The sequence below is a fragment of the Numida meleagris genome, chromosome 2 (assembly GCF_002078875.1).
Source record: "Numida meleagris isolate 19003 breed g44 Domestic line chromosome 2, NumMel1.0, whole genome shotgun sequence".
Classification (NCBI taxonomy): Eukaryota; Metazoa; Chordata; class Aves; order Galliformes; family Numididae; genus Numida; species Numida meleagris.
Window position 1 is genome coordinate 87,205,583 of NC_034410.1, and position 13,451 is coordinate 87,219,033.

General features: G+C 39.4%; 1 protein-coding gene across 1 annotated transcript in view; it reads left to right on the top strand.

Annotated features, from left to right (window-relative positions):
• TMEFF1 (transmembrane protein with EGF like and two follistatin like domains 1) overlaps positions 1–13,377 on the top strand; it is a 122,809-nt gene extending 109,432 nt beyond the window's left edge. Inside the window, exons 6-10 of the mRNA XM_021386390.1 lie at positions 1,954–2,102; positions 3,002–3,067; positions 6,655–6,778; positions 11,047–11,205; positions 12,148–13,377. Of these exons, the coding sequence (XP_021242065.1) occupies positions 1,954–2,102; positions 3,002–3,067; positions 6,655–6,778; positions 11,047–11,205; positions 12,148–12,232 (583 nt within the window). The 3' untranslated portion in view covers positions 12,233–13,377. The remainder of the gene's footprint in view (positions 1–1,953; positions 2,103–3,001; positions 3,068–6,654; positions 6,779–11,046; positions 11,206–12,147) is intronic.

Genomic DNA, 13,451 nt, shown 5'->3' on the forward strand with positions numbered 1-13,451 from the left:
TCAAAAGTCACCTTATTTGTCACCAGGAACAATGAGAACTAACCGTAATTGTGGTGCTGCAGACTTTAGATGATGACTGTAGACAGAAGTGGAGCTGTTTGGGCATAGAAACAGAGATGGAATTTGCCTGGAGATATAAATAAATGTGGCAAGGATGGGCACGCAGGTGCAGAGGAGATTCCTGATGGCTGAGGGAAGAGATCAGTAAGCACATAGCCAGTGCCACACAAATGAGGACTAGCTCTCTGTTAGTTTGGTTCAATAAATGCACACAACTGCTGAGCTGTGAGCCTTTTATTTGCATGTAGTAAATCCTAATAAACCTCTCATTAGGCTTATTGAGCTTAAAGTCATGTGGGAGCATGTAAACAAAATAGTTCTTCCTTTCCGAGGTCTAAGGTTTATAACCATGCTGAGTTCCCATTTGTAGTAGGAGAAAAAGTGCAACATGTTAATGCCATTGATATTTAGGGGCTTCAAGACAACTTTGAGGTAGCTCCCTAAGATGTGTAGAGCCTCATTACTGGGGCAGTTTTTAACTGTCTGTAGGTGCACATAAAATTTGTTTGTGCTAGAGATGCTCATTTGTCTAGCAATAACCTGAAGTTCACAGTTTGAAATATTACTGGGAAATGCAGTAGCTTTAAAGCCAAAAGTAATGAAAGTAACAAAATATGCTCATGGAAAGAGAGAAGAGAAAAAGTGTGGAATTGGGTTCTTCTGCAAAATTTGTTACTGACTTGAGGCACACGCGCACGTTTATTTAATCATTTAATTGTATCTGGAACAGCTGGAAAGAACATAAAAATCCTGACAAGTAGATAGCGTGTGGTTTTTTTTCCACCCCATGTCTTACAAGAATGAGTCAAGATTAAGCTAACAGCAGTCAGACAGACCATGTGTCCCCTGTGTAGAGGTTTCTGGTGAGAGGACAGTGTGTCCTCCTAAGAGGATGCAGAGCTCTCACCTCTATCCTGCTCTCACAGCACCACTGCCTCCTCCATCCTGCCGCCACACTCCTTGTGTCTGTGGACCTTGCAGAGTGATGTAAAAGATATTAAAAAAAAAAAGAGAGAGATCCAGATAAAAAGTAGTATATTGACTGAAATAAGTAAGAGGTTGGAGGTCGGAAAGTCGGAAGTTTTCTAGTGTCATTTACACATGCCGAATTTAAGAACTTTTGGGGGGGGAGCAGCGGAACTGCCTAACAAAAAAATGAGTAAGTCACAGCCATAGACAAGTCTTTGTCTCCCCTACGTTTGGGTCAATAGGAGCCAGCTACACAATAGGTCTTTTTCCTGACTTTTGTTTATGATCTCTTCTTGCAAATGATATGGAAAATGCTGTATCTAGAACAGGTAAAGCGTTACTTGGAGGTAACATGAAATAGATCACATAATCCTGTTTTAAATAAAATATAATAAATGCATCGTTAACTTTCAAAGGTATGAATGAATAGCTTGTTGAAATCACAGCTGACCAAGTATATTGATTATGTTCAGCCCCTGAAATTCAAAAAATTCTTTTAAATGCTTAACAGAAATGGAAGTCCTGTTCTTGCTCCTCCTCAGGGATCCTGACACCCCCCAAAAAGCAGAATATTCATCTGCTTTTGTTCACACTTGAGAAAAACAACAAAAATATTTTTATTCATGTCGTGAATCTTCCTAGCAATGTGTGATCATTTTTTGTTGTTAATCAACAAGACTGTTGTTATAGTAAAACCAGAAACATCAATACATTTTTAAAAAGCACAGTGAGGTACTTATTCATGATTCTGTAACCTCTGCTTGGAAACCTGAGGCCTCAGCAAATTCTTCAGCATTGTCTTGCTACACGCTCTTCTCCTGGATGAAGGAGGCTAGTATTAACATATTAGCTATTGTTTACTCAAGACTCAACATTACTTACTCTTTGCTTGCTGGCTGTCAATTTGGTCGTTTCAATTTCCAGGTGTGTATGCAATATAGACTGCAGTGGATACAGTTTTAATCCCGTCTGTGCTTCTGACGGAAGTTCTTATAACAACCCCTGCTTTGTTAGAGAAGCGTCCTGTCTGAGGCAAGAGCAGATCGACATCAGGCATCTTGGACATTGCTCAGGTGGGTTTAATTTTATTTCTTCAACAAATGTAAATTCTGACATAAATAGGCTTGGTAAAGCTTTTCCATTTTTAATTAGAATTGACTGATCCAGCTATCAGTGAACTGTATTTTAGTTTTCCTCGCTATCAGAGAACTCCCCACCTGTATTTTAGTTTCCCACACATAGATGTATGTTTACACTACGTATATATGATGTGGTATGTTTCTGTTTTCTTTCTTTGACTGCTATTACCTGAAAAAACAACGAAAGGTTACAGGAGAATGTAAGCAATAGCCTTATATGAGGGTATTGTTAGAAGCAGGAGAGAAAAGGGAATACTGGTATGTGGGAAATGCTCACTGTTGGTACTGGAGGCTGTAAAATGTAATTGCAAGGTGAGTAAAGTTGAGCCTCAATTGCATTGTCATTTATCCATTCCCTTTTCCAGTGCTGGAAAGGTGCACCAAAACCCTCAGACTACTGCCATGTGTGCTCTTGATCATATGGAGGACTGTTCAGTTTTGGGGTTTTGGGTTCAGTCAGGTACCAGGTGAACTACACTTAGGACCTTCCTGTTGTAATAACAGCTTTCCACCATCCCTTTGCTGGTTACATTTAAATCTGTAATTTGAATGGTTCCAAAAAGAACATATATATCAACCAAAATAACCTAGGCCCATACAATGGAAGAGATTCAAGTTCAAAACCTACAGCTTGAGGTGTGCCCTGTGTTAGGCTAGAATCTGGGATTATTGACTCTACATTCTCCTGCCATGGTTGGACAGGAGGAAGAAAGTGAGACTGTGTCCGCTTGTACTGTGCTTTTTTCTTTGACTGTTATTCTCAATGATGTGTATGCAGTGGCCTGGAATTAAGCCCTTCCTAATAGCTATCCATGCATGTATTTATCATCTAGAAGCAGATGACACAAACGCAGTTGGAAAGAAAGACGACGGCATGCAGTATCGGCCAGAGGTGAAAGGTACCGTGCTGGCTTTGTGCTGTTTGGTTATAGTTTCACAAGATGAGAAAAGACAGCATGCAGGTCCTTTCTCATCTGCCTTACATCTTTGATTCTGTAGCCAAGACAGACCATTGAACAGCTTCTTTCTTGCAGCACTGTCATTTGTAAGGCTGGCATGAAGTAGATGTGCAGGATTTGTGAATTTTGCCTTGCTGTATTCCTCTAAGATGCTCAGCTGCTCACCACCCCTACTCAATAGTCACAGGATTAGACCCTTGCCAAGTCCTGTGAAAACGCCTTTACTGCAAGAAACCAGGCTGTGAGATACCTGATGAAATGACACAAGTCCCCTGTGACCCCATCTTTTGGAAAACGTCTGCAAAAAAATGCAGATTCTGTATTTGTTTGGTCATTTTAATATCTTTTATGCAAATGTTTCACCTATATGAATTAATTCCTTAGTATAAACAAAAGAAGATAGAGTTTCACTTTCTGCTCAATTATTTTATGTGTCAGCACCTTGTTTTTTCTCAAAACAAATGCGCTTCTGCATTTCATGGCTCTTGCTCAAAGTGTTGCTGTCCAGAAAAAACACCTGGCTTTCTGAAGTTATTGCCAAAGAGCAGATCTGCATAGGTGCTAACCTTGCCTCCTCTTCTCTAAAAAATAATAGCAGTTTTACCTTCTCTGTTAGTGCTGACCTTTAATTTTTTTCTGTCATTATACTTGTTTTGCACTCCCATCATCACCCAGAATAAAAGCATTCAACCATGCCTTCAGACATTCTCTGTGTTCTTCTTGAAAACTCATTCATTGCCAAAAAGCCCTGTGCTTTTTTCCTTTTTCACAAATTCTTTTATTTTCACTCCTTTTAAGTGCCAATTGGAATGATGTAATGTCAATATTCACTTATATTGTGGAGGCATAAAAGGGACAAAATGCAATATAAATCTTATTATGTGATTGATAAAACACCACTTTTGGTCCCTATTTGGAAGAAGTTACAGTCTTTTATTCCTAGCAAATAAATTGTCCTTGAAATCAAGTAAGTGGGAAGAGCGCTGTATATAATAATTATGATTAAATATATAGTTTGTGCAGTTCAAGTTCAGCAAATGATGTGCATGAAGGGAGTATGTTGTGCTAAAAAATAGTTTTAAATTTTTTTATGTGGTAGTCAAGTCTTTTAGACAGCGAAATCCTGAAGTGAATTACTATGAAGGACTTTTTCCTCTAGAAGAGAACAGGCCGTACTTCTATCTGTTTGCTTTTACTTTTGAGTCCTGTGCATTACTCTTATTAAACCCTCTCCTCTGAATGTATAGTATCTCTCAGTCCTTAGCACCATTGCCAGGATGGTCTCCTCCTGCAGTACCTAGAGTATCTACCTAAAATTAAATCAGAAAGATCACTCTTCACTGATGCAGCTGGACCTCTGTTTTTGTCCTGCTGAGATGGACATCAGTTTCAGTTGCTGTGCAGGCCTCTTCCTTATGGTAAAACATCTGAATTTTTTTTTTTACCTGATCACTTCTTCTACACCAGTTAAATCTCTCACTTAGAAGAAGTCTGTCTGGCCTCTCACATTAGAAATTGATTCCCATCAATGGATGGATAAATGCCCATTTTACAGTAGGAATCACTGCCCACGTTTAACATCATCTCTTTGCTCAGCATACATTGTGCCTGTGACTTGAGTGGTTGTGGCTACCTGGCCGCCTTCCAGGGGACGCATCTGTCACTGGGCCCCACTTTCTGCATTCATATATACATTAAGAACAGGCACAGCACAGCCATCTGGACAGACTAATGTAATTGTATGTAGCTTATTACTAGTCTCTGATTGCGACAGATAGTACAGTAATTAACTGCTTGGAGGAGGAGGGAGGCAACAGTTTTGGGATGACCCAATTTCCTCCTCTTGGACATACCACCATTTAGTCCATTCCAACAGGGCAGCATCAGATGTATTGTTGGTATTAGCCAATGTCTTTCACTTGTGTCAAGGCTTCTGTATCTTTGAAGAACAGCCTGAACCAATAGGCTTCCTTACATGTGAAGCCCCTAATGTTTAGATAATTTTTCCTGAATATTCCAGAAAATGTTCAAGGGACACCCAAAACAGCAGCATGCCTTTCTTTCTTTCTTTTTTTTCCTGTATGAATATATTCTCATTCTTTTTGGTGTTATTTGAAATATCAGCGATTGTGTAAGAGAGTTCTTCTTCACAGTCCCTTTTTGCTTTGCACCTGCAGTTCATTATAATCTTGTATTTGTTACACTATGGTCTATTGCCTGGAAATGAACATAACTCCACAATTACAACCACATCTTTTGATCCCTGCACGTTAGAGAAGTTCATTACAAAAGACCAACTTCTGTATTTAGGACTTCTTTACAGAACAATTTTTGGGGGAAATGGTTTAAAATTTATGCAGCTTTCATTAGTGACAGATGCAGCAGGTCTTGGGGCAGAAGGGGCTGCCTTCCTCTGCTGGTATGCTTTGTCCAGCAGCTGAGCACCCACCAGCTGCTCACTCACCTACTCTTTTCCCTCAAGAGGATAGGGGATAGAACTGGAAGAGCAAAAGTCAGGAAAAATTCATCGCTCAAGGTAAACATAGTTTAATAAATGAAGGAGAAAAAAATAATAAAGCAAGTAATACAAAGGCCATCACTCACTATCTCCCACAAGCTAACCAGTGCCACCAGTCTCTGAACAAATGCCACTTTGGGAAGACCAAAACCCCTAGTTCTTTTGCTGAGTATGAAATCGTATGGTACAGAATATCCTTTTGGACAGTTTGGGACAGTTGTCCTGGCTATGTCCCTTCCAAGGCTCTTGAACACCTCTGGATTACTCAAGGGGAATGGAGGGAAGACTAGGACAAAGAGAAAGCCTTTTGGCCTTGCAAGCTTCCTTCAGCAATAGCCAACACCAGCGTGTTATCAACACTGTTTCAGCCATAAATTGAAAACACCGAGCTATAGGGCCTGTGATGAAGAAAGAGTTAACTCAATTCCAGCCAGAATCATTACACTTTCAAAAGGGATGAGTATTTTAAGCTTATTGCAGTATTTTGAGGTTCCTAGTCTGAAAAAGAATTTCCCTAGAAAGACAGCTGTTGCAATGTCTTTGATTTCAGCTGTAATGACTGGTGATACCAGTCAGAACAGAATTTTCTACCCAGTAAGCATAAAATGTGCTTTAGATTCTTTCCAACCCTTCAGGTCTTTTTCTTCTGTTTAGACATGGGAGTGGGCTTTATGTACCTATGTGTTAGCTCTCTGCTACAATGACACTGACAAAACTTCTGCTGATCTTCCCTCACTTGGCTGTTCCTATCACAAATACTTTTCTCCTTTCAAGTAACATGATGTAAAAAGAATTTTAAGATACCTCTGAGGATCATTTTTCAGTGTGATACATCTTAACAAATCACTGCAGGTGTTTCTAAAACTTCACCCTTAAGCCTTTGCTTCACTGTTCTGCATTTCTTTATTCACCATCAGTTTTTAAGGGCATTTCTCAGTTATTCTTGCTCGAGATTTTCTCATAAATACCATACAGTATTTATAATTTTTTATGTATCTTTTTTTTTAAGACGCCAGTGATCAAAGAGAAGACATTTACATTGGAAACCACATACCTTGTTCAGAAAGCTTTAATGGCTACTGTATACATGGAAAATGTGAATTCATTTATTCCACTCAGAAGGCTTCCTGCCGGTAAGTCCTGAATGCCTCCAAAATATGCTTGAAATTGCCACAAGGCTTAATCAAAATGCTCCCTAGTCATAATTACAGCATGTTTCCATTTGCAGTTACCTAAGCAGTGGTACAGAAGCCACATGCCTGGGCTGTGGGCAGCACACAGCTGTAGTAGTTGTGCAGAAGCCAGTGTTCAGATAAAGGGCTCAGCTGCTCAGGTGCAAGGTGATTCAGAATCCCTCTGAAGACTCTGGCCTTAGTGTTGGCTCCTTATTTTCAGGTGCTAGACCTTGTCAAGAGAAAAGCAAAACCTAGAAACCAAGGCCTGTTCCTTGCATGGTTTTTCTGTCTGACTGCAGTTCCCCTATTGACCTCTCGATCTGTTCTTGTGTTATCTATACATCTTATTGCTCTTGGCATAAATTCTCTGGAGTATCAATGTCATTTTAAATATTTATTGCCTATTTCAAAAAAATATGCTTTATCTAGAGAGCATACATTGCAAAATATTCTGTATCCCAGCATAATTTAACAGCTCAGTATTAAGCTATTGTTGCCCAAGAAATGTGAATTTTTCTTTTTATTTCCTTAGCTCCCAAGTATTTTTTTCTCTAAATGTCACCAAATTCTACCTCTAATTTTCTTTAAAAATTAAAAACTCATTTTTAAATGTATTTCAGAAAAAGGCTGCATCTTAATAACATGTAGCGCCTTACTTGTTTGGAGCTTTCGCTCCTGAATTTTATCTTGCGAATTTATACTTCCAGAATAATGTGGCTGCAGATGCTATAACTCTTCGCTATTTATCCTTTGCTTTGGAAACTTCAGCTATAAATCCATTAGATCTTATGCTTTCTCTTCTCCCTTGATCTTTATCAAGTGAGTATATTTAGGCATTTCTTCACTGCCAATATGTAAGGGTTTCCAAACTGACCAGAGAGCAGGAAGCCCAAAAAGAAGAGCCAATATGGTTGTTGGCTTAATTCTTTGAAAGCTTGTATTATTCCTTTACCCACCTGAGACACTTTCTTATTTTCAACTGATAGGATTGTATTTGTTTTTATCTTTTCTTTGGCCAGAACCAGCTAACATGCTTTTGTTTCTCTTGGGAATCTAGTTGCATCCCCAACATTGTCTTGGTGGGCACAGGGCAGGAATATTTGTACAGTGTTCTTTTGATCCAGAGCTGTGTTTATTATAATTTAATACAGATTTATCCACAAAATATTCAAGTTAGCAGTGTTTCAAAGAAACCATTCTGAATGAACTGACTTTTTTAATTTCTCAGAATTTTTCTCCTGGATAGCACTATTATAAATAGTCATTTATTTATTTATAATTCAATTACTATTCAATCATTTGAATACTTATTGTTAATCTAAAGTACAGATAATTAATATCTTCATGCATTTAATTAATATACTGCCTCTTTAAATTCTATTTTATAATTACATTTACTATTACTACCATCAGTTATTTATTTAAACGGTTGATTATTCAAGCTGAAATAGTCTCAGCACTTGGCACAGCACAACAAACCTCACAGGGTTCCAGTCAAGAACTTTTGACTGTCAGTTCTCGGCCTGAAGCACCAGATCTCCTGTGGACTGGCTTGGCTATTTAAATACTCACGTATGAAATGTACCAGATGACCTACAAAACTGCAGAAAATACCTATTCAGAGCAAATTTGACTCATGCTTCCACTGAGAACAATGAGTCTCCATGCTCACTGTACAGCAGCCCTCCAGAACTGCCATCAGGTGGATTGGAGAAAGGCTTTGTAGTAGTAAATTGCACAATATTCAGTTCAGCAGCCTGTGCACATCTGGGATCTGATTTGCCTCCTGCTGCCTCCCTGGTGCAGTGCAGTTGTGTGGCAGGCTGCATCAGGAAGGCAGAGTTCATCACCTGCAGAGAAATCTCATCTTCATTTTACTAACTCCATTAATTGGCTGATCAGCGTAATCTGATGAATCCTCACTGACCTCTGTATATCATCCTTTATATCAGTGCAGCAGAATGCCTTAAAATCTGTTCTGCCCATTTACCAGGCAGCTTAAACAATTGCCTGCTACTTCACCCACACTACCAACACAGTTCTTAGCACAAACACTTCTGCTTTGCAGGAATTCAATAGTCCTAAATCTCTATTCAGTTCTCAGAAATAATTTCCTGCCACTTCAGTGTTTCAGAGGAAATGTTTTTGAATTACTTGTGCTTCCTTTGTTTTGTTTTGCCTCATGCTGTAAAGCAATTCTCACATTGATCGCATTTTGGCTGTTATCTTCTTTAACGAAAATAAAAGCAAAGTCACAAAGAATTCAATCCACTTGCAAGAAGACCACTTTCTTCTTGTTTCTTCTTGCATGATCAGCAGTGTTCCCTCTCCTCTTCCTTCTTGTGTGCTATCACATTTCTCCCAATTCCTTTCCAGTCTTTAGCCATTACCAAGCTTACTTACAGTATACTGAGGCTTTTCTTTAATAGCTCTGCTCTTACTGGAACTTACTTCATGTCTGAACGTAAATATCTTACACAGCTGCTCATGGCTGGAGAAAGTATGAGTCACAAGACTATGAGCATGAAAACCCAATCAGTTATCCCTGCACACAAAGGGAGTTTAGGAGCCACCTAAGCAGTTGCTGGAAGATCTAGGAAGTAATCATTTTGTCCCTCCAAACAAAATTAACACCTAACCTAGCACAAAGCTTTTGGATGGATGAGACCAAGTCTGTGTTGTATCCAGTTTATAAAAGGAGTGGTTTTGTGCCTATGGCAGTAATTCTCCCGCTTCCTACTGTAGAGATGGAGTCCAGTTGTATCATTCCGTTATCCCTAATGATGTGCTCACATCAGTTGGTTTTAAAGGATAGCTGTACAAGGAACTTGTTACTCCTGTGCTTGTTAGCAATCCTTTAAAACAAGCACTCACTGATTCATACTTTAACCTGAAAGCTGAGGGATTTCAGTAGTTCTCTCCACCCAGACTGACAAGAGGAGCATGGAATAAAAACCCTTGCCCAGGGATGTGTATGTATTAGCCCTTGGTTCTGCAGGCTCCAGCTCCTCCTGGGGTAGCTGGGGTAGATTTTTCCTTTCCTTTTTGAGCTTCAGCCTCTCTCTTCTCGCAGCACGAGGTGCTCCAGGGCACACTGTTGCTCCCACCTTCACTGCTGGCAAACCTCACTGTCACTGCATACGTGTCACTGATTGGGAGCAGCCTCTGCTGAATTTCTCATTGAGCTAGTTGCTGGTTTGCTCAGGCAAGATACCATTCAGAGCAGCTGCTTCTCTTCTCTCTGCTGCTGTTCATCCCCACCTCTGGCCAACTTTCATGGCTTCTTCCATGAAATCTCACACAAACAGTCATGGGTTATCAGGTTTTCTCCCATTAGCGTCCTGCAGGGGAGCTCAGTTTCCCCCGAGGGGATTGTGTGAGTCATCTGATGAGCTGCCAGCAGTGAGTCTCCTTGATTTCTCTGAGCAATCAGCAAGGGAGATGACCTGACCTCTGTGAAGCACATTTACCCTGAAATTCCTGGTGGCTCAGGGTAGGAGGTTGGTAGTAAAGAGAAAAATTGGAAAAGACTGTGGTTTGGAGACACGGTGGGAGGGGTTTTGAAGCTGATCTTGTCCAATAGTGTTTGCAGGATTCCGCACCAGTAAGCTGCAGCTTGAAAAAGCATTTTCCTTTTTCCCTATTTTTTCAAGGTTTTTCTTTGTTCTCTATATTCCATGCTTGTTTCGATATTGCTGCCGAGTTCCTTGAGCATACTGCTTCGTGTCTCATCTAGTCTGTTTACTTGTTTCATCTAGCTGCTTTATTCTTCCTCAGTATTACCCCAACTTAACAACCACCCCAGATACTTCTTTTGCCAAACCAGGTCCCTCACTATCCAGGACAGAAGAGACTACCTTTTCTGCCTCTCCTCTTGTTCCAGAAATCCAAGCCTTTCTTCAACCCAAGCACTACCACACCTCCACCTTCTCCCCAGCTCTTTCTCAGTGACCATCCAAGCCTCTCCGCTCATTCACAGAACAGGCAGAATCTCAGCTCTTTTGTGTTCTTGTGCTCTCTAAATTTCACTTTAGGCTTCAAAAAGTGACGTGTCCTGTGCTGCTGCAGCAGCAGTGATAGCACTGATGAGGGTGTTTTTCTCCTGCTGTCACTGCTGTGACTACTGGGCTTTTTCATCCCATGTCTTGGACTCCTTCTTTCAGCCACAAAATGACTGGACTGCTGTCAAAATACATGTTCCATTAAATGTTCCTTTTCTTTTTCAGGTGTGAATCAGGATATACTGGACAGCACTGTGAAAAGACAGACTTTAGTATTCTTTACGTTGTCCCAAGTAGACAAAAGCTTACGCATGTCCTTATTGCAGCAATAATTGGAGCTGTACAGATTGCCATTATAGTTGCAATTGTCATGTGCATAACAAGGTGGGTAAATGCCAAAGCAGTGAAAAATTACACATTGTACTTATATACTTTTTCTATATTTAAATCTTTTCCCCTCTGAATTTCTATGTGCGTTAACATGTACTCTCAAATACCCATGAAAAAGATACCTATTGCTGTTTTTGTCACAAAATACACATTCATTTCAATTTGCAAACCACCTGCAACCTCTCTGAATCCCCAGAACAGCTACCCATGAGAAGAGATCAGCCTTGAAACATATTCTAAAGGTCAGCTATTGTGTTAGACCTTCATGGAGTTATTCAAGCTTTGATGTTATCTTATAGAAGATATGGTTCCCTATCCCCCCTTCCACTCCCCCCCCCCCCCCCCCCCCCCACCCCCCCCGAAACCAGAGAGGTTGACATGTTGCTGTTTCTTGCAGTTCAGCTGTAAATAGTGTTATATCTTGCACTGCCCGCTCTCTGGTGGGCTGACTAAGTGCTTTCCCTGTCAGAACTGCTGGCTTTTTTATGAATACTTTCTTAGATGTGTACCCATTCCCAGGAAAGGGATGAGTGATAGCCAATTCCTGGGGAGTTCCAGCAAGCAGCAGAGCACCTGGAGGTTCGGCACTGCAAGGGCTGATTGATCCAGTCTTACCATCCCCTGGATTTTAAGTATGAAGTTGTAAAAAGTAAAGCCAAGGCAGCTATTCACCATAGTACATGTATTTGTCGATCACGGTTGAAGGGCATAGCACCTTGCTGGTTTGGTTCTCAAGCAGAACTCCTTTCTGAGTGACCAAGTGTCTCACATAGATCCCCAACCATCAGCCAGGTACCAAACAGCAGCAGTGTCTACTCAGCCAGCACAGGTCCTACACTCTTTGCTGTTAAGTCAATTCAGTATTGCTAGGTTTAAATTTATATGGTATATATTAAAGCATTTGTACTTTTTTTCTTTCTTTTTTTTTTTAAACAGAAAATGCCCCAAAAACAATAGAGGACGTCGGCAGAAGCAAAACCTAGGCCATTTTACTTCAGATACATCATCCAGAATGGTTTAACTTAGTGATTTTTATACCTACATTGACCATGTGATGTACATTTTTATTATATCTTTTTTTAAAGAATGGAAATATTTATTTCAGAGGCCTTATTTTTGAACATTTTTAGTGTAACAATGTTGGTCTGTATTCTGAAAGCATCAGCTCTAACAGCTATGGACTGTTTTAGTACCTTTACTTTTCTGTTTTTGAATACAGTAGTTCATTTTCTGTATCTGTATCACATGGTTATATAATAGACTTGTGCTTTATTCATGGAATGTAATATTTTTGGGAACACAGATTTATTCCACCAATGGTTGTACATTTAAAAGGGAACAACAAAAAAAAAAACCAACAACAAAAAGTCCACATTACCTAGCAAACAAGGCATGAACTAAAGGTAAAAATGTTTACAGCTTACTTTTCTTATGAGAAACTAGAAAACACTGTGTTTAAATACCGTAGATATTTAAATGTTTTTGGAAGTTAGTAACTGATTTTTTAGACACTGCCTATCGCATGAACTGTGAAGCTGTGTGCTGTGTGTAGTTGTAACATATTTATGAAACGTGTGGGCTGGGTCAAAGCACTGCCATCTTCATTAATAATTCCGACAATTTATTTTTAAAGGGCAAAATAATGAATTTCTTAATTTGGGAAGTTGCCTGGTAGAGCAGATGGCACAGGTCCAAATGAAGTAGGTCTTCGTAGATTTAGGGACTGTAAAGATTGGTGTTGAATAATTGAACACGAATAATTGGAATAAAGCCTACTTTATCACTGTTGAAGCTGTTTTAATACTTCTTAAACTTTTTTAAAGAAAATACATGTTTTAACACCTACGATGCAGATTGTATAGTGTTTGTGATTAAAATAAAATTAATAATAATTTTAAAAAAAAAAGAACAAATAAAAGTGAATGAATTACTAGTGCTCTTGTATAGAGTATTTTCAAGAGCTAAGAAAGTCCATCCAAACTAGTCTGCTGGTCATAGTTATATTAATAGACTGTTAGTTGTTGTTCGAGAGATCCAGAGATAAAGTGTGAATAGGACGTGTTCAGCTGTTTTAACATGTAGTTTAGGCTTTCAGAATTTTGCATGTAGGATTTAATAATTTGTTCAATAAAAAAAAAAATGCTTTCAACATTTTGAACTGGAAAAGCATGTCACAATACAGCGTTTTCACTATATTGCTTCTGGTTTGGTGTGTTTATTTGTTACCCCACGTGGCAGCT